Source organism: Cannabis sativa, chromosome 3, assembly GCF_029168945.1.
Source record: "Cannabis sativa cultivar Pink pepper isolate KNU-18-1 chromosome 3, ASM2916894v1, whole genome shotgun sequence".
Lineage (NCBI taxonomy): Eukaryota > Viridiplantae > Streptophyta > Magnoliopsida > Rosales > Cannabaceae > Cannabis > Cannabis sativa.
The window spans coordinates 65,701,442-65,721,646 of record NC_083603.1 but is presented as its reverse complement, the minus strand read 5'-3'; the positions used below and the strand labels follow the sequence as shown (position 1 = coordinate 65,721,646).

General features: G+C 33.5%; 1 protein-coding gene across 3 annotated transcripts; it reads right to left on the bottom strand.

Moving 5' to 3' along the window:
- Nucleotides 1-1,837: 1,837 nt before the first annotated feature.
- LOC115708995 (PHD finger-containing protein 1) lies at nt 1,838-14,783 on the bottom strand. Of its 3 annotated transcripts, none has more exons than XM_030637013.2 (10): nt 14,031-14,783; nt 12,323-12,414; nt 11,558-12,033; nt 10,654-10,812; nt 10,297-10,461; nt 4,857-4,980; nt 3,432-3,662; nt 3,221-3,345; nt 2,218-2,441; nt 1,838-2,117 (listed from the first exon to the last, which is right to left on the bottom strand). In XM_030637013.2, the coding sequence occupies exons 1-10, from the start codon at nt 14,031-14,033 to the stop codon at nt 2,055-2,057; spliced, it is 1,662 nt and encodes a 553-aa protein (XP_030492873.2). In that variant the 5' UTR covers nt 14,034-14,783; the 3' UTR covers nt 1,838-2,054. The 3 variants fall into 3 exon arrangements, with proteins under 3 accessions (XP_030492873.2, XP_060968199.1, XP_030492874.2); XM_061112216.1 differs by having other exon boundaries at nt 14,165-14,783; XM_030637014.2 differs by lacking the exon at nt 14,031-14,783 and adding an exon at nt 13,130-14,022.
- Nucleotides 14,784-20,205: the final 5,422 nt, after the last annotated feature.

The following is a 20,205-nucleotide window of genomic DNA, read 5'->3' as shown; positions in this document are numbered from 1 at the left end:
GTACAGAGAGGTACGATGTGTATCTGGTATAGTGGTTGTACCCTGGTATTGAACGTTCATACTCATCTGTTAAGCTCTGTAATAGGTGTATGGGCGCCTATTTACAGGTCGGAAATTATATGGTATGTTATATGCATTTCTTACTGAGTCTGTTGACTCACAGTTTCTGCTTCCATGTGTAGGTAAAGGAAAGGCGAAGGCTGAACAAGAATGAACCTGAGCTCGGGTGAGATTGTACATGTCAAGCAGCGCGACCTGGAGTGTTCGGTCTCGGGACATTTGGGAGTTGTATTTTGAAAGTCGCTGTGTGACCTGAAAATTATGTATTTTGAAATATAAAGTTTGAACAGTAAATTTTACAAAGTTTGAAATCGGGATCCCGGAATTTGTAAATATTATATTATATTACAAAGTTTAATATTTAAAGCAAAAGTTTTAATTTGACACGTTTTTCGAGAAATTTCTTTAATTAGCAAAGATTGCACAATAATTGAAAAAATACTGTAGCGTGCCTTAGCATTAGGGCGTTACAAAAAGTGTCTAAGAGATTCTAACGTCTAACTTTGGTGACAATTTTGATGTCTAACTCTTGTGATAACTCTGATATCTAACTCTAGTGACTTTTCAGTAACAACAACAACTCTAACGAATTCTTTGATAATTTTTTTGACGATAATAATAATTTTTAGGAATATTCTTATTCTATTTTCTTTTTCTGAGACTAATATTTTGTTTTAGCATATATGCTCCATTTAAGAACATATATACCCAATGATTTGTGTTAAGACAGTTTGGTTGCTGGTCAAGAATTATTGGTAAGAGCTCAACTATTATTAAAGTATTACACATATATCGTCATCATCATATTATCACACAATCAACATTTTTATTCAACCAAACTAGCTTGTGTGGTTAATAATCTATATATTTATATTATTATGTTGTTTTTTATTGGTTTATTAAAATAAATAATAATAATTAAAGATTGTTGAAATTAATTAAAACTACTTATACATAATGAGAAATAGAATAAACTAATATTACAAATCAAACCAAAAAAAAGATATACGTAGACATTCATAAAAAATAATAGAGCTAATTAAGATTTTTGTCCTCTAAACTTTAACATGTATCAAATTATATCCCTAAACTTTTTTGACCGTAAAAAATTATCCCTAAACTATTGAAATTATCGAATTTAAAGACTTCTGTCTAATTTTATTCAATTTTACTAATTTAGTGATTATTTATGTACTAAATCATGCTTCTCAAACTTTAATATTTACCAAATTACACCCCTTGTACTTTGATATGTGCCAAATCATGTCTCTGAACTTTCATTCATGTTAATTTTTTCTTACTAAAATTAGATAAAAGTCCTTAAATCCAACAATCTCCATAATTCAAAGAGAATTTTTAACGACTAAAAAAGTTTGAGAAACATAATTTGATATATATCAAAATTCCGAGAACAAAAATCCTAATTAGCCAAATAAAATATATACGTACATAGAAGGAACTCAAAAAATGGATATTTTTTATATGAAACAAACTTCTTTTATGACATTACTCTATATTTCTCCTATAATTTTAAGTTTTTTTTTTTTAAAAAAAAAAAATGCCATGCATTAAGTTTCCATGCTATATCTTACTTTTATAAATAGCCAAAAAACTTTATCACATTATATTAAACCAAAATATCTTTGCTGCACAAGACTGGTGTCCACAGTTTCTGGTCCGAATTAAAGAAAAGAAACTAAACCTGTAAACCATGTGACACTATACATATCCAACAGTGTAAGATAATTGCAGCACAAACTACAAACAAGTGGAATTACAACAACAACAAGTAACTGTGGTATGATATGTCTGTAATTTCAATTAGTCAACATGTGAGTTGGTTTCCCCATACCTATTTTGTACAATAAACTTTTGGTTCTAATCAGTCAAGAGGAATCTATGTTAACCTTCTTTTGCTTAGTCTGTACATCTCAGTTAGAATTTATCCTAGTCTCTATTTGCTACTGTAACTGTTTAACTTCGACTCTTATCATCTACACAGTCGGTTCGGATTTGAACTTCTTTGTAAAACCAGGAGGAGGAGAAAGAATATGCTCCTGTAAAACCAAATAATGGTATATGTATATGAAGAAAAGAAAATGATTAAGAAAGCAGACAATAATATCTGATAGAGTAATGGTGTTTGAAAGTTGAAACCTGATTGTAGTATTTGGTCAATTCTTCTTTTGTAACTTCTAAGTGTTTTCTTGGCACAATTACGTCAACCCTTCCAATACTAATTCCCCCCACCATGTCAATTTCCATGTCCTCATCAGCTAGAAAACTAGAGAGCTCCTCTTGTGCATCCGAAAGAAAAGGTTTATCATTTGTGCTACGGAAGATTCCCCATAAGAACTGCTTTGATTTTGATGACAAAACATCTGGCAAAATACCAAAAAAGGAGATCTAGCATATGTATTCCCATTAAGGCATTTCGTATACAATCTGATGTAATTCATAGACACATGAGATTACAAGAGAAGGTAACAATAAGAAAGAAGGTATCACCGTGTCCATAAACATAATAAAATGGAAAACATATAAAACTCCTTAATGAATAAACAAAAAGCCAACAACTTGATCTACCCTCAAGTGGCATAATCATCACTCTTATACTTCGTTATTAATGTCAATTAAATTTCTAAGAAGAAAAAAAAAAAGAAAGAGGTCATTTCTATACGACTGTCACAAAAAGTTTCAGTTTGGCACTACTTTGGCAACATTGCTTGAGAGAATTCCAATGCAGCCAAGAAAGGACACCCCCACAACATCTAAAACAGAGCTATGTTCATCAAAAAGATTTATTGATGGCTGATGTAAAATATCAATAATGGACAGTAGACTGTAGACCATGAACTCAAGAACCAGAGTAATTAAGAACTTATGAAATACTTTTACTTACTACCTAGAAAAATTTTCAAAGGTAGGACAGTAAGAAAGAGCAACTCTATGCATCATGAAGATTGATCTTTCCTCAAAAGTAATCAGAGAGATTCACTTTTAAGACATAGAACCAAAAGACATTACATGAGATGACAAGGTTTTACATGGAAATTTCCAGCTCACTGAGAAACAAGTCATCACGACTGACAATATTTTAGAAACATGGATGACAGGAATTGAGATACAACTAAAATGCTATGGATAGCAAAAAACTTACTCTGTGAATCGACATTCAGCTGTGAAGATGTAAATATTAGCAGCTCAACATCATCAATATAACATCTCATAATTGACTCGTGGATCTCCATGTGTTCAACCAACTTCAAAAAATTCTGTCTTGATCTACCAGTAAGAAAAAACTTCAATTGTAATGAGTAAAAACAACATAATTCAGAAAGCATTCTAATAAATCAGAAGTTAAAATAGACCTTTCAATGTTTTCAGCTGGGAACAAGTACATTGCCACATCTAAAAGATCTGGACACTCATCCTGGAAGAGATCAACCAAGAAACGGTGCTGAGGAAGCAGATTAACTTCAAGAACTGGAGGCATCTTTCTTGAAATTTCATTAACTTTACGATGAATTTTGCAAGGAAGTTGTGCCTGGAACCTACCAAAGACTTCACATGGATTCCAATTAAGAATTTTGAAGCCTCCCCTGAAGAAAGAAAAAACAGTTCAAATGTTTTAGTATTTGGGAGTGGAAAGGCCACTCCTATAGAATCCCCATTCACTTGTTGCCATTTCAATGAAGGAATACTCATTAAATTTGAATGCTTATTGCATCAGTTAGGGAATGGACTTTCATAAATTATATGGTAGAAATCCAAAGTCTTCCCAAACCCAATATTTTACAATCTAAACTGCTTTTGAATATTCCACATTGTGAGATATATGCAGCGAAAATTTCTTGTATTGAAAATTTCACTTCACTCCCAAGTTTATCTTTTCACGGTGCAAGTACCTAAAGTATCCAATATTTAGTTGCACAACCGTTAACTTTGCGTTAGACTTTGATTAAATGAATATTTGTAGCAAAAGTACTTATATCGTGCTAAAAGTTGCACTTAAGTATCTTAAGTATAGTTAGATTCTGCCACATCAGCTACTAACCGTAAACCTAACGATAAGTACTTCAAATGCAGCTAAAAATTAATCTTAAATATTTTAGCTGTCAACAAATATAAAACAATTTCTTTCAATTTATTTATATATATATAAGAGTGATACAAGAATAAACCAATACATATTATTAAATTATGTGGATATTTCTTTTCCATTCTATTTCTGTTCTCACATAAACACTTCATTTCAATCCCTTCTATTTGTACAACCAAGCACTAAAGAGTGCTAGACTCATAAATAAATGCCAAAGCTGTTATTTTATAGGTAAGTTTTTAATGCACCCCCAAAAGAGTTATTCTACTAGACTCCTACCTGTTTCGGCGTCGAAAAGTGATAACTCTAGTCTATTTTTTTTTTATAATCGTGTACATTGTAATTATATAAGACCACTTGTAAATTTTTAAAAAATCTAAATAGCTTATCATACCGAAAATAATGCTTAAATATTTTTCTCTCATATGAGTGGTAAACAATTGTTTCAAGATTATTTTCGGCACCATAATCTATTCATAACTTTTAAAAAATTTACAGGTGATCCTAAATAGCTATAGTTACATGATTATAAAGTCTACTAGAATAACTCTTTTAGGGGTGCACTAGAGATTTTTTCTATTTATATATTATTTTTTCCAAGTAAGAAGAATGAGCTCACAGCAGCACAACCTTTTATTAAAAATTCTAAAATTTTCAAGTAAAAGAAAATAAATTAAAGGGATAAGTTACCCACTCCCAAATCACATCTTGAGCAGGAAAATAAGTAAGATACAAGGCATAACTACGTGGAAAATTTTGTAGATCTCCTTCTTGAACATTTGAATGATCATGTTGAGCAATATCCTTAGTTTTACCACCTACATAAACATAGACTACACACTTGAGGCAATTATCTTACTAATTCAATCCACAAAACATTTTAAGGATCAAACGTTTATCAATGTAATAACAAAAAACTCAATCGAGATGTCCTAATCCTTTTGTTAGATATTAAGTGTATATTAGCTGTAAGAGAGTTAGATATTTAGTAGATATTTAGTAGATATTTAGTCTCCTAACTCTGTATATAAATATGTATTATTCTATGAAATCAACACACAATTCGAATCACTATTTTCTACATGGTATCAGAGCATTGTGATTCAAAATTCGAAATTCGAAATTAGGAAACTGAAAAAAAAAAAAAAAAAAAAATTTAGGGTTTGAGTTTAGGGTTGTTTTCGAAAATCCTATTTGGAGTGAACATCTTTTCTCACCGCCCACATAGGAGGACTGCCCAGCCGCCGATCTACAAACCCCCGAAGTCCGGTCGCCGGATTCCTCGCGCGTGGGGCTCACGCGCCGCCTGAAGCTTCTGCGCGTGGGGCTCACGCGCCGGCGCGTGGAGGCGCGTGTGACGGCGCCTTCGACGGCGTTCTGTTGCCGATTCTTCACTGGGTTCTTCTAAGCCCACTCGCATCTGTTCTAGGTTGTAATTCGGTATTTGTTTGTCTTCTTCGTGTTTGGGTGTTCATTCCTTGGTGTTCTTTTGTTCTTTTTCTCTGTCCTTTGTGTTTGTTTTTGAGATTATGGCAGAGATAAGATTAGATTCAAAATCAGTTGTTGTTTCTGATGTTGTTCCCGTGATGTCTAAAATCACGGATCATAAGTTGATTGGTTCGAATTATTTGGAATGGAGTAAGACGATTCGACTGTATTTGAGGAGTATTGACAAAGATGATCACTTGACTGACGATCCTCCTGAAGAAACAAACGATTCAAGGAAAATATGGCTCCGTGAGGATGCTCGCTTGTTCCTTCAAATTCGAAATTCTATCGATAATGAGGTAATTAGTTTGATTAATCATTGTGAATTGGTTAAAGAACTAATGGGTTACTTGGAGTTTTTGTATTCTGGCAAAGACAACATATCTCGCATATATGATGTTTGCAAAGCTTTTTATCGCGCGGAGAAACAAGATAAGTCTCTTATGAATTATTTTATGGCTTTCAAGAAAACATATGAAGAACTTAATGTGCTATTACCGTTTAGTCCTGATGTAAAAGTTCAACAGCGCCAACGAGAACAGATGGCTATTATGAGTTTTCTTGCAGGACTCTCATCTGAATTTGACTCTGCAAAGTCACAAGTTCTCTCTGGTTCTGATGTCTCCTCTTTACAAGATGTGTTTACTCGTGTTCTTCGCACAGAGACTACCTCTTCAACTCCTCTGAATAGCGCCTTGGTGAGTCGTAATTATTCTGCACCGGACAGAAACTCTACTCCAAGTGGATTTAAAGGAGGTAATTCACAAGGACCTGATAACCGCACACCAAATTCTGGGAGCATCATGTGTAATTATTGTAAGAAACCAGGCCACACCAAGTTTGAGTGTAGGAAGTTACAATTTAAGAATCGACAACAACACTCTGCCAATATTGCAAGCACTAGTGATGCATCTGACAAATCGGTCCTTATTTCTGCTGATGAATTTGCCAAGTTCTCAAGGTATCAGGAAACACTTAAGTCTTCATCTTCTTCTGTCACTGCGATTGCTGAATCAGGTAACTCTAATGCATGCCTTCTTTCCAAATCCTCAAAATGGGTCATTGATTCTGGTGCCACAGATCATATGACAGGTAATTCCCGTCTCTTTTCCACTTTTCAGTCTCATAGTCCCACTTCTGTTGTCACCTTAGCTGATGGGTCAACAGCTTCTGTTCTTGGATCTGGCACTATTGTTCCTACACCTATGCTATCTTTGTCATCAGTCTTACATTTACCTGATTTGTCCTTTAATTTGCTTTCTGTTAGTCAACTCACTCGTAATCTAAATTGTTGCATCTCATTCTTTCCTGATCATTGTTTGTTTCAGGATCTTGTGACGAAGAAGATTATTGGTAAAGGACATGAATCTGGTGGCTTGTATGTTCTTGACCCACTTCCGCCAACCTCTATTGCTTGTTCGAGTGTTGCTTCCGCTTTTGAGGCTCATTGTCGTTTAGGTCATCCATCCCTTCCTTTGCTCAAGAAACTGTGTCCCCAATATAGTAGTTTATCTTCGTTAGATTGTGAGTCATGTCAGTTTGCCAAACATCATCGTGTTAGTTTGAGTCCACGTGTCAATAAACGTGCTAGTGTTCCTTTTGAGTTAGTTCATTCTGATGTTTGGGGTCCTTCTCCTATTTTGTCTCAACCTGGATTCAGGTATTTTGTTACTTTTGTGGATGATTATTCTCGTGTAACTTGGTTATATTTAATGAAAAATCGTTCTGAGTTGTTTTCTATATTCTGTGCTTTTTGTGCTGAGATTCGAACTCAATTTAATGTATCTATTCGTACTTTGAGAAGTGATAATGCCAAAGAGTACATGTCTGCTCAATTTCAATCTTATATGACCTCTAATGGCATGCTTCATGAAACTTCTTGTGTTGATACGGCACTCAGAATGGTGTTGCAGAACGTAAAAACAGACATCTTCTTGAAACTGCACGTGCTCTCTTGTTTCAAATGAAAGTCCCTAAACCTTTTTGGGCCGATGCAGTTTCCACGGCATGCTTTCTTATTAATCGCATGCCATCCTCTGTTCTTAATGGTGCAATTCCATTTAAAATTCTTTTTCCTAATAAGTCATTATTTCCAGTTGCTCCGCGAGTGTTTGGTAGTGTTTGTTTTGCTCGCGATGTCCGTCCATCTGTCACCAAATTAGACCCTAAGGCACTAAAGTGTGTCTTTCTTGGTTATTCTCGTCTTCAGAAAGGGTATAGGTGTTATTGTCCTGATCTCAACAAATATCTTGTTTCTATTGATGTTACTTTTGTAGAAAATACACCTTATTTTTCATCTTCCACTACTTCTACTAGTCAGGGGGAGGATGATGATTTGTTGGTTTATTCGTCACATCCTATGCGCCCGCTACATGTTACGGCGGGTCTCTAGTTCCTTCACCGCCTCGGCCGTCACCCCCACGTTGTCTACACCTCCACCACCTCCACCACCTCTACCACCTCCACCACTCCCTCGGCCTCCTATAGTGTACACTAGGCGCCCCCCTCCTCCACCTCCTGTTTCATGTCCTGCACCTGCATCTTCGTCATCAGATCCGGAAATCTCAGATGATCTTCCCATTGCACTACGTAAAGGTAAACGCCAATGTACTTTTCCTATTACTTCTTTTGTGTCTTATAATCATCTCTCCTCTTCTTCTTGTTCTTTTATTGCTTCTCTTGATTCTATCACTATTCCTAAAACTGTTCGAGAAGCGATGTCTCATCCTGGTTGGCTTGCTGCAATGATAGAAGAGATGAATGCTTTGGTTGCGAATGGTACTTGGGTCTTGGTTGATTTACCTTCTGGAAAACAGGCCATCGGGTGTAAATGGGTGTTCACGGTTAAATTCAATCCAGACGGCACAGTTGCTCGCTTAAAGGCTCGTCTTGTTGCCAAGGGTTATGCTCAAACCTATGGAGTGGACTATTGTGATACTTTTTCTCCTGTTGCTAAACTCACATCTGTTCGACTGTTCATTTCCATGGCAGCTACTCATCATTGGCCTTTGCATCAGCTTGATATTAAAAATGCTTTTCTTCATGGAGATCTTGAGGAAGAAGTATATATGGAGCAACCTCCTGGGTTTGTTGCTCAGGGGAGTTAGGGCGAGTTTGTCATCTTCGCAAATCTTTATATGGATTGAAACAAAGCCCTCGTGCTTGGTTTGGTAAATTTAGTCAGGCTGTTGAGAAGTTTGGTTTGTTGAAAAGTAAGTCAGATCATTCTGTGTTTTATAAAAGATCAACTGTTGGTATCATTTTGTTAGTGGTGTATGTTGATGACATCGTTATTACTGGAAGTGATACTGAAGGCATCTCATCCCTTAAGTCTTTCATTCACACCCAGTTTAACACGAAAGATTTAGGGGAGCTCAAGTATTTCTTGGGGATTGAAGTTACTCGGAGTAAACAAGGTATTTTTCTGTCTCAAAGAAAGTATGTACTTGATTTGCTAACTGAGACAGGGAAATTGGGATCAAAACCCTGCAATGCTCCAATGAATCCAGCTGTGCATCTTACACGTGATGGGAAACCATTTGAAGATCCTGAGAAATATCGCAAGTTAGTTGGAAAGTTGAATTATTTAACTGTGACTCGTCCAGATATTGCATTCCCGGTTAGTGTTATCAGTCAGTTCATGTCTTCTCCAACAATTCATCATTGGGCAGCATTAGAACAAATTTTATGTTATTTAAAAGGAGCACCAGGACGAGGTATAGTTTACAAGGATCATGGACATACCCAGATTGAGTGTTTTTCTGATGCAGATTGGGCAGGCTCCAAGGTAGATAGACGATCCACTTCAGGATATTGTGTATTTGTTGGGGGCAATCTGGTCTCTTGGAAGAGTAAGAAACAAAATGTTGTATCTAGATCCAAAGGCCGAATCGTAATATAGAGCTATGACCCAGTCTGTGTGTGAGGTAATATGGATTTATCAGCTTTTGACTGAATTTGGGTTTAAGACTTCTATTCCAGCAAAATTATGGTGTGATAATCAAGCTGCTCTTCATATTGCCTCGAATCCCGTATTCCACGAGCGAACTAAGCACATTGAGATTGATTGTCATTTTGTTCGTGAGAAAATTCAACAAGGTCTGATCTCCACAGGATATGTGAAGACCGGAGAACAACTAGGAGATATTTTTACAAAGGCTTTGAGTGGGGTGCGGGTTGATTATCTTTGTAACAAGCTGGGCATGATTAACATCTATGCTCCAGCTTGAGGGGGAGTGTTAGATATTAAGTGTATATTAGCTGTAAGAGAGTTAGATATTTAGTAGATATTTAGTAGATATTTAGTCTCCTAACTCTGTATATAAATATGTATTATTCTATGAAATCAACACACAATTCGAATCACTATTTTCTACACCTTTTAAGCATTCTTCTTCTTCTTCTACTACTACTACTACTGTTATTATGACATGAATAAAATAGATGTCCCAATCGAGATGAGTGACATGAAAATGAACTTTTCAAGGATAAAAGAGATGATTGTAATAAACTAATGCGACACAACAAGTTTCCTCCTGCTTATAATTCTTAACAGAAAAAGAGAGGGAAGAAATTAAGCTCTCCAAAAATAAACTAAAACATTTATACAATCAGGGATGAAAGTTCACACCAATGAATTACTTTACCTGTATTGACACCAAGCAATGATGGCAACAATGTGCATGATTCTTTGAGTAGTTCCTTTGATATCTTTTTATTTGAATTTTCGACTTTTCTAGGTGGGATAAAGGTTTGCGCTGGCTGTTGTTTGGTTAGAGGATCTTTATTGCATGAGGCAGCAGCTTTTTTCTCTGAAATCATAATAGGAACACCACCAGACTATTTTATGCAAAAAAAAAAAAAAAAATCAACTATGATAAAGTTTCATGAAACTTGCGAAATTGTGAACCCTTCAATCTAGAAAAGGATTTAATTTCATTTACCAAACAAAAAGAAAGATGCAGAACAGATGATGCAATTATTGTGATCATGATGTTACCTACCTGGATCAACAGGTCTTGAACATGAAGGTGATGTTTTTGTTGAATTCTCCATCTTATTTTCAAAAATGACACAACGATTTTTGGGAACTGAGATATCATCCATAGATTGCTTCTGGTTAGCATGCAACTTCCCAGAAGCTACTGGACTTAATTCTGAAGCTGTGATGAGAACAAAACCCCAATATAAATTATTATTCACAAATCCATTTATAAAGACATCAGAAACAAAGTATGCACTTCATATGAACTAATTGTTTTCTAAATTTTTCTCCACGGCATGGACAGTTTTTTTTTTCTTTTTTGAGAAAGAGACAGAAGTCAAAACTTGACCTCTCACCAAATTTATTAGGGAACCTCACTTATGACAGAGGAAAAGATAAAATGCACTTAAAGCGCAGGTGCATAGCAAACAATATATATTATCATCCTCAAGAAGGATAAGAAAATAGAGAGAGATCCAACAGTCTAGAATTCTTTTTTCTAACCAAAAATATCATGAGGCAACATAAAACGATTATCAACGAAATGGGCAGAAAGAGAAGAAGCTGTTCTCGAGATAAGAGCTACAAGGAAGTAGCCCACACAAAACAAAATATAGCATGTTGCATTTGCAAAATGTTAGTCTTGAACAACTTCAGAACTGAGACAAGTAATGTAAAGACTTGTAGACTTTAATATTCAAATTTGATCTACTATGATGTAAATTTGCAGGATATATGTGTCCAACAAAGCTTAGAAAGTAAAAAAAAAATCAAACTGTCAAGCGTAAGAAGATAAAGCTACATACTTTTAGTAATTAGAAAAGGATGAGTACCAATTTCAACACAGCCTAAATTTTATAGCAATGCAGATGCTATGCACACCTCTCTCCCTATTCAATATTAAGCTAACAAAGATTTCTGACCTTTTGATTCTTTGAACGTTCGTGACATCTGTTGATTAACCGTAGAGCTTGTAAGTGTAGGATTTCTAAATGGCCCCGTCAATTTGTGAGGTTTACATGGGGATGATTTTACTCTGTCAGAGAAGGCCTTTGGATTCATAGTTCTAAACTTATGTGTAGGCCTTTGGAATGTTGATTTCCTACGGCTTGAATTACATTTTGTTTCTGCAGTCCCTGAAGATAGCTTAATGGCTTCTTCATGAGAAATAAACTTAACTTTACCAGTTTGCACAGGCTTTTGCCTCTTGGAATGAAGTTGTGAAGCTGAAAATTGCTCATTCCCCATTGCCCTTGTGACAGCTTCATTTTCGTGAAGTGAAGATGTCACATGAGCATCTTTCATACCAGATTCCTTCAAAATCAAGTCAATTCCAGTTAGGCATGATCCACAGACCCAATCCTCAGGGACCTCTCTCTTTACTTCTCGCATGCAATAACTGAAAAAACAAGGAAAATCATTTATGATTATGATCAAAGAAGTTTTTATGATACAGTATTGCAATAGAAACAGTTATGTTAATATGTATCATGGTCACATCCAATCAAGAGTAATACTTCAACAGCATAAATGCAACAAGTTAAAAACAAAAATTCAACAATAATATCTCAGAGAAAAATAAATTCCCTAAAATCATAAGCTTTATTTCAGATGATAAACAATCATCTTTCAACAATATATGTTTCTTTCATAAAGATAATTCAATAATCAATTAGAGAAAATCTTACACATGTTCACAAGTTGAGTTGCATTTAGAGCAAGTTGCAAGTAAAGATTCATCAAGACGATGATCACCACCACATATTTCACAAACTTTTGCCTGAAAAACAGAGGGAATAAATCATATCATTACTTTTGATAAACATTAAAGGAATAATTACAATCAAACTAGAACAGCTGCAGCAAAGCACCAACAGTTAAACTCACAAACTGAAATAAATAAATAAACCGAAATAACGGTTTTTTTTTTTTAGAAAAAAAAAAGAAGAAAAAAGAAGAAGAAGAAAACATAAAACAGATAAAATTATCGATAAATCCCAGTTTCTTAACAAGTCAGAAGGAAAACAGAGCAAAAACTTTGACACTCCAAGTACAACTCAGTCTCCTCTTGGAAAATCCTGCCACATATTAATTAGGAAACTGAGCTCCTTGCCAAACATATTTGAGATGCATAAAATTGTAACCATTGTTATATAGGTACTCAGAAAAAACTCGAACCTCAAGCCTTGTGAGAGCAAACAATATGCCTAAACGAATGAATTACCCACTTGAGTAGAAATCATATTTATTTGTTAGAACCATTTCATAAATTTTTGGAGCTTCAAATTAATACTTATAGCATAAGTTTTTATCAAACATATTTTTATAAAAACAAGAGTATTCATGATCATGTTATGTACTCATAAAGCAAATTAAGTAATAAAACAGGAAATAAATAAGATTGGAGCCAAGCACATTCTCTTGCTTATTCAGTCTCTAAGTATAACCAGTATATCCCATTGTATCCAACCAGTACTAGTGTGTTGAGTAAGTACCAAGCTTATCTTTACCGAATCTCCCGGTGGTATGTCCTAAATTACAGTTTTCTCAAATAGCTCACACTCCTTTCACAACCTCCATTCAGCCAATCTTAGCTTCATCATAACTCAAATATTATTACTTGAATCAACTTGTTTCAGAGCATACAGTAAGCACTTGCACTCTTAATTACTACAACATATAAATAATATTACCTTACAAACAAAAATGAAAAGAGAAAAAGAAATTATATTACAACCCTGATTAAAGTCAAACACAAAAGTGAGCCCCACATGATTTTTTTTTTTTCTCTTTCTTGATCACTTGCCCAAACTGATCCAAGGATCAAATGACAATTGATCACATTACATGATCAATGTGTAGAAAATTTCCTTGAGTTTAATAAAAAACCAAGTAGAAGTAGAAAATAAACACTACTGTTACCCTAAAACACAGGTGGTAAGAGTAACATTTTCTTTTTCCAGGGGAAAAGACATAGCACACATAAGAACCCAACATGTTAATGATCGGTCTTGGAGAGAGAAATGGGTATTCAATACTCAGTGCCCCTTTCCATCTAAGAAAACAAATGAAACTCCTTCACATAGAGTTTACATCTGGATGGCGCGGAGTCCACTCAATGATCACTGTTGTAAATTTTTCTCTTTTTTTTTCAAATAAAAAGAAATTATAGAAAACATTCAATCTAAAGAAACACCACTAAGAAAAACCAAAGAAACACACAAAAAAAAAGAAGAAGAAGAAAAAGGACCCTGTTACATAATCTTTCTTACATATTAGAGTAGTAACTACTTAGGTAAGTAACAAAACAAATCATGCAATTACCCATATCTACATTACAAAAATGATAAATGAAAAAATAAACTAAGTTGAAAAGCCATGAGAAAAAATCAATACCATTTTTGAAATCGTACCCTTGCATGAAGATGGACAAAGTAGGGTCTACCGTTTATCAAGAAAAGAAAGTAGGGTCTACCCAAAATAAAAGAAAAAAATAAATAAATGTGGGAAATGTTGAAAGAATTTGTCACCTTGGTATGGCAATGGGTAGCCATTTGATGGGTTTTCTTCAATTCTTTATTTTTTGTATCGTTATCTGGGAAAATGTGGTAGGAAACTGACAAGAAGAAAGAAAGTACTGAAGGAGACTAAGGAGAGTTTTGCATATATTAGGAATACATCCATTCACGTACATATTTATACAAGGCAGAACTGCTAGAAGGCACTACTGTGTCCAGTATTTTTTTTTTTTTTTTTTGGTGTTATCAAGCATAATTAAATATCTAATTTCATATAATTTTTAAAAAAAAAGTTTTAGAAAAAATGGTGTTGAAAACTAACCAATAACAATGCTGTTATATAAGGCAAGGGGTAGGCTTTTCTTTAGACTGCTACTACTACTGAGCTGAGTGTAAAAACAAGGAATATTTGCATAGACAGGGGAGAGGGTGGTACTATTACTCCTACGGTTACTTATGGACCCACCACCACGACACTAGTGCAATATGAGAGTGGTACTACGTACGGTAATACTGCTCTGTGCCACTCCTTACACTAATTTTCTGTGAGCCAGCGGACCAGTCTTTTTCTCAAATCATGCCTTTTGATTTGGAAAATGTTTCTCAACCATCATGTTTTTTTTTTTTTTTTAATCCAACGATCATGTCCAACATATGGGATAGTTGTATTATACACATGCTAAAAGAACCACTTAGACCGAGTTTAATATAATTTATATAAAACACTTCAATTAAAAAAAAATAAAAAAAAGTAAAAATTACCCAAAATATGAGAAAATTTTAAGAGTTTACTTTTTTATGGCATAAATAAATAAAGCTAAGTAGTTATTAGTTTTTTTGTTTTTTTACATTTATATGGGTTTTTGTATGCCATATTTTGTAAAAAAAGTAGTAGAAATCTCATATTTGCAAAACAACAATAAGTTTTGCCGGAAAAGTCGCTGGAAAAGTCACCGGCACCGGAAAAGTCGCCGGAAAAATCATGGTCGCGCGGAAAGTCACCGAAAAAATCATTGGCACCGGAAAAGTCGCCGGAAAAATCACGGTCGCCGGAAAAGTCACCGGAAAGTCAACGTGACCGGAAAGTCAACAGAAAAGTCAACGTCACCGAAAAAGTCAACGAAAAAGTCAACGTTGATGGAAAAGTCATCAAAGTAAATGTCTCATATATAACTAAAAATATAACTGGTTATATGAATAAAAACTAATAACTTAAACCGATTATAATTGAAATATAACCGATTCTGTAACATAATAAATAAATATAAATAACCTAAAATAACTCAAACCAGTTATAATTAAAAAAGAACCGGTTCTATAACATTGTTATAATGAATAAAACAAATAACACGAAAGAACTCAAACTGGTTATAACTAAAATAGAACCGGTTATATAACATAATGAATACAAACAAGTAACACGCAATAACTCAAACCGATTACAATTAAAAACAAAGAAAAAATCAGTTCCTAGAACACTGAAATATAAATTAAAGATAAAACTAGTTTCATAATAAAATACTTCATAACACATAATACCTCATAAAACTGGTTATAATTTTTTTAAAAGAAAAAATTGGGATCAAATGTCTCGGATTTAATAAAAATAGAACCGGTTCTATAACATAATGAATAAAAATAAATAACACAAAATAACTCAAACCGGTTATAATTAAAATATAACTGGTTCTGTAACATAGTGAATAAAAATAAATAACACAAAATAATTTAAACCAGTTATAATTAAAATAGAACCCGTTCTGTAGCAGTGTTATAATGAATAAAAATCAATAACACGAAATAACTCAAAACCGATTATAACTAAAATATAACCGGTTATATAACATAATGAATACAAACAAGTAACACAAAATAATTTAAACTGATTACAATTAAAAAATAAAGGAGAAATCAGTTCCTAAAACACTAAAACATAAATTAAAAACAAACTAGTTCTACATCGTAATACATAATACCTCATAAAACTGATTATAATTTTTTTTAAAAGGTGAAGATCAATTTGAAAAAATACTGAAGCATAAATATGAAAAGAACCAGCTCTGTAACAAAATAAATAACACAAATAATAACACACAATAACTAAAAGTATAATATAAAAAAACCAGTTTGAGTTATTGTGTGTTATTTATTTTTATTCATTATGTTATAGAACCGGTTCTATTTTTATTATATCCGAGACATTTGATTTCCACTTTTTTTTAAAAAAAAAATTATAACCAGTTTTATGAGGTATTATGTGTTATGAAGTATTTTATTGTGAAACTAGTTTTGTCTTTAATTTATATTTCAGTGTTTTAGGAACTGATTTCTTCTTTGTTTTTAATTGTAATCGGTTTGAGTTATTGCGTGTTACTTGTTTGTATTCATTATGTTATATAACTGGTTCTATTTTAGTTATAACTAGATTGAGTTCTTTCGTGTTATTTGTTTTTATTCATTATAACACTATTATAGAACCGGTTCTATTTTAGTTATAACTGGTTTGAGTTATTTTATGTTATTTATATTTATTTATTATGTTACAGAACCGATTATATTTCAATTGTAATCGGTTTGAGTTATTAGTTTTATTCATATAATCGGTTATATTTTTAGTTATATATGAGACATTTACTTTGGTGACTTTTCCAGTGACTTTTCCAGCGACGTTGACTTTTCTGTTGACTTTTCCAGTGACGTTGACTTTTCCGTTGACTTTCCGGTGACTTTTCCGGCGACCGTGATTTTTTCGGTGCTGGTGACTTTTCTGGCAAAACTTATTGTTGGTCTATAAATATGGGATTTCTATTTTTTTTACAAAAATAAAAAAATCCATATAAATGTAAAACAATAAAAAAACCCATAACCTTAAAGTGTTATTTATTTATGCCATAAAAAAGTAAACTACACCCTCAATTCCCATATTTATGAAAATTTCCCTTAAAAAAAATACACATACTAAAAGGATTGTTAGGTAGGCCGATTTTATTTTGGGAGTTTTTTCTATAAATTGAAAAATAGTTATAAGTATTTAATAGGATTTTTTTTTATTTTTACAATTTAAAATAGTCTTTTTTATATATTTTTATAAAAATTCACATTAAAAAAACTATATAGCAATTAATGGAGCAACTTAAATTGAAACCTAAATTACAACCAAAATTCACACAACAACCCACATAAAAACCACTCGAGCAACTATCAAATCAACCCAAATTGTAAATTTGAAAAAAGAAAATTAAACAGTGATATATGGGGTAATTCTCGTATTTAATATGATTGAAATATTTTCTCAAATCTTCTTTTGTCTGTCATTAGATATTTAGTTTCAATAAATATGTAAGTTCAAATTAAATATCTACAACAGTATCGGTTACAAATATTCATTCGAATATTGAAATATTATTATTTAATATTTAAATAAATAAATATCTTATTTAATTAAACATTTAATATTATTTTATTGGTGTTAATTATAATAGTATAAATCTAAATCTTTATATACATATAATTTATTCTTTCCAGAGATTATAGTTTTTGCTCATGTGTTGAGACAAAACCAAGAACTTTGCTATCATTGTGTATCTTAATCAACCTACACTGATCCTCGTTTGTGGTGAAAGATCTGAAAGAGCAAAGTGTGAGTTCATCACCGTTCCAAAGGATACATCTTGCGAAAACAATCAAGGATACCATGATAGGTATCATGAGGTAAATATTCTATTTTTTTTTTTTGTTTTAGATTTAATATACAATGGACATCCTAAGGTGCGGTACGATAATAATCACTAAAATTCTTTCATTGCGCACCAAATTTAGTACGAAAAAATCAACACTCAGGACATTGATCATTGCATATAGAAATTCCATGTGTTGGATGGTAACTGTCATTTCTTAGAATTCTCTATTGAGAATCTTTCTAGCACCTTATGTTAGACTATAATATAATATGAATGATAAAGCATATATAAACGATATGTAATGTGGAATAAACTGTAAACATCTCGAAACTGTAAAGGATTGAAATACCTCCAGCCATTGATGTTTGAGCTTCAATCCCTGCGATAGTTTCGGTATTGGAGTTCGGGCTTCCTCGCTCTCTCAACTCTCTTTAGATGGAATTTTGCTGTTTTGAACAGAATGAGTGAAGAGCTCGGGGACTGAGACCCTATATTTATAGGAGAGATACTCTATCAGTATCTGCGCCACATTAATTGTCAGAATATTTTGACAATTAATTTAAAAAATCAAATCGGATAATGAATATCAAAATCTGACCGTATATAGAATATTAGGTGTTGACTTAGCTTTTAGCCAACGACAATGAGTCTTTTTGATAAGCGATAAACGATATGTCGTAATGAGAATATATATATATAAGAAAGCAATAATAAGACACATGAATTTTATAGAGGTTCAGCCCCGAGCAGTTCGGTAATAGCCTAATCCTCGTTATTTGTAATGACTTAAGAACAAGGAAGAAGTTTCCTTTTCTTATAGCTCTTACAACAGTATCTCTAAATATATAATTCTTAGACAATAGTATAGCCTTAGCTTAGCTGCGTGTCGGCTTATAATTTCTCCGTCCTTTGTCCAGTGAACATTCCTCACTATTTATAGGGCTGGGAAACTTGAGCATGAAGAGTTTCCTCTCTCGTTACAATGCGCATAAAACAAAAAGATTGTGTGATCAATGCTGAATGCAAAGATCGTGGGATTGAGGCTGAGTACACTGATAGTGGGATCGTGTGTATGCCATATCCACGTAAGTTGATCCCTGAGTTGTAGGGATTGAGCTTATGACTTATGATGTGAGAGCTAAATTCGCTAAGTGTTGATCGTCCTGCACGGCTCGTTGAATATTTCATTCTGGATGTGCCAGCGAGGCGTCCTGTTCGGTCTATCGTTCCGAGCAGATGCTCCAAGTGGACTCCACGTGTCACCATTATCGTGATCGTCAGAGAGCCAAATTTGGGATAACATTTGCCCCCCAAGTCTGTACGGGACCTCTGAGGTTGCGTGTAGACTTATTCCGAGCTGACTCTGCCTTTGGATGGGGACACTGTTGGGTTTTATGCCCTAAATATAACTCATTTCAATATAATCAGATTTACTTATTAATAAAGATCAGAAATAACATTTAATGTTGCATGGTTCACATGATTTATTTCATGATTATATATATAATGTATAAATTCTATTTAAGTCCAGAACATATGAATTTGTTAATGATTATAGTGTTGTCAGCACAGTGGAATATAATCTTGATTATATGTTCGAAAGTTTATTCCCTGATTTGTCAGAACACTGGATTTAGACTGACATGATAATCAGCGATAGGTATTCTTACACCTTGGATAAGTGTTATGTCCTTTCCAGGGCATTGTCAAAGTTTACCAGTATCGGATGTATGGAGTATGCATCGGAAGGGACCGATATTGAACTTTGATTAGATATATTAAAATTTACCGTAATATCTATTCAATTCAATATCACCCGTTGATCCTAGATCAAATGATCTTAATCCTGATATGGTTAGGTTCGATCTCAAGAGTATTATATATGTTCTTTGATTTGTTAGTTAAGCCTACTTTTGAACAGTCAGGGTGATACGTACATTTTGGGAACATGATAGTATAATTGAGTGGGAGCGCTAACATAAATATGGAATCTATAACTTCTATAGGAATTTAGAAGTGAAACGATGATATCCTTCGAGCTTGGCTAAATAGAGATAAATGGTGGAGATCTCATTTCACTTCGCTGAAATATCATTTATACGGAGCTAAGTATTTTAAGGATAAAATACATTGAAGGTGTAACGGTAACTTAGTGCCTATTCAATGTAGATCATCTATTAGAGGGTCATTGATCAAATTAGGATTATAACAATAGATAACTAATAGCGTATCTATATCGTGGAACATATAGAGCGTTCTATATGACTGAGAGTGCAATTCCAAGTTCTAAGTGTGGATTCAATAAGGAATTAATAAGTTAGGGAATTTACTTGGTAAATTTGGTTTGACTTATTGGAAGCTCGGTTTATATAG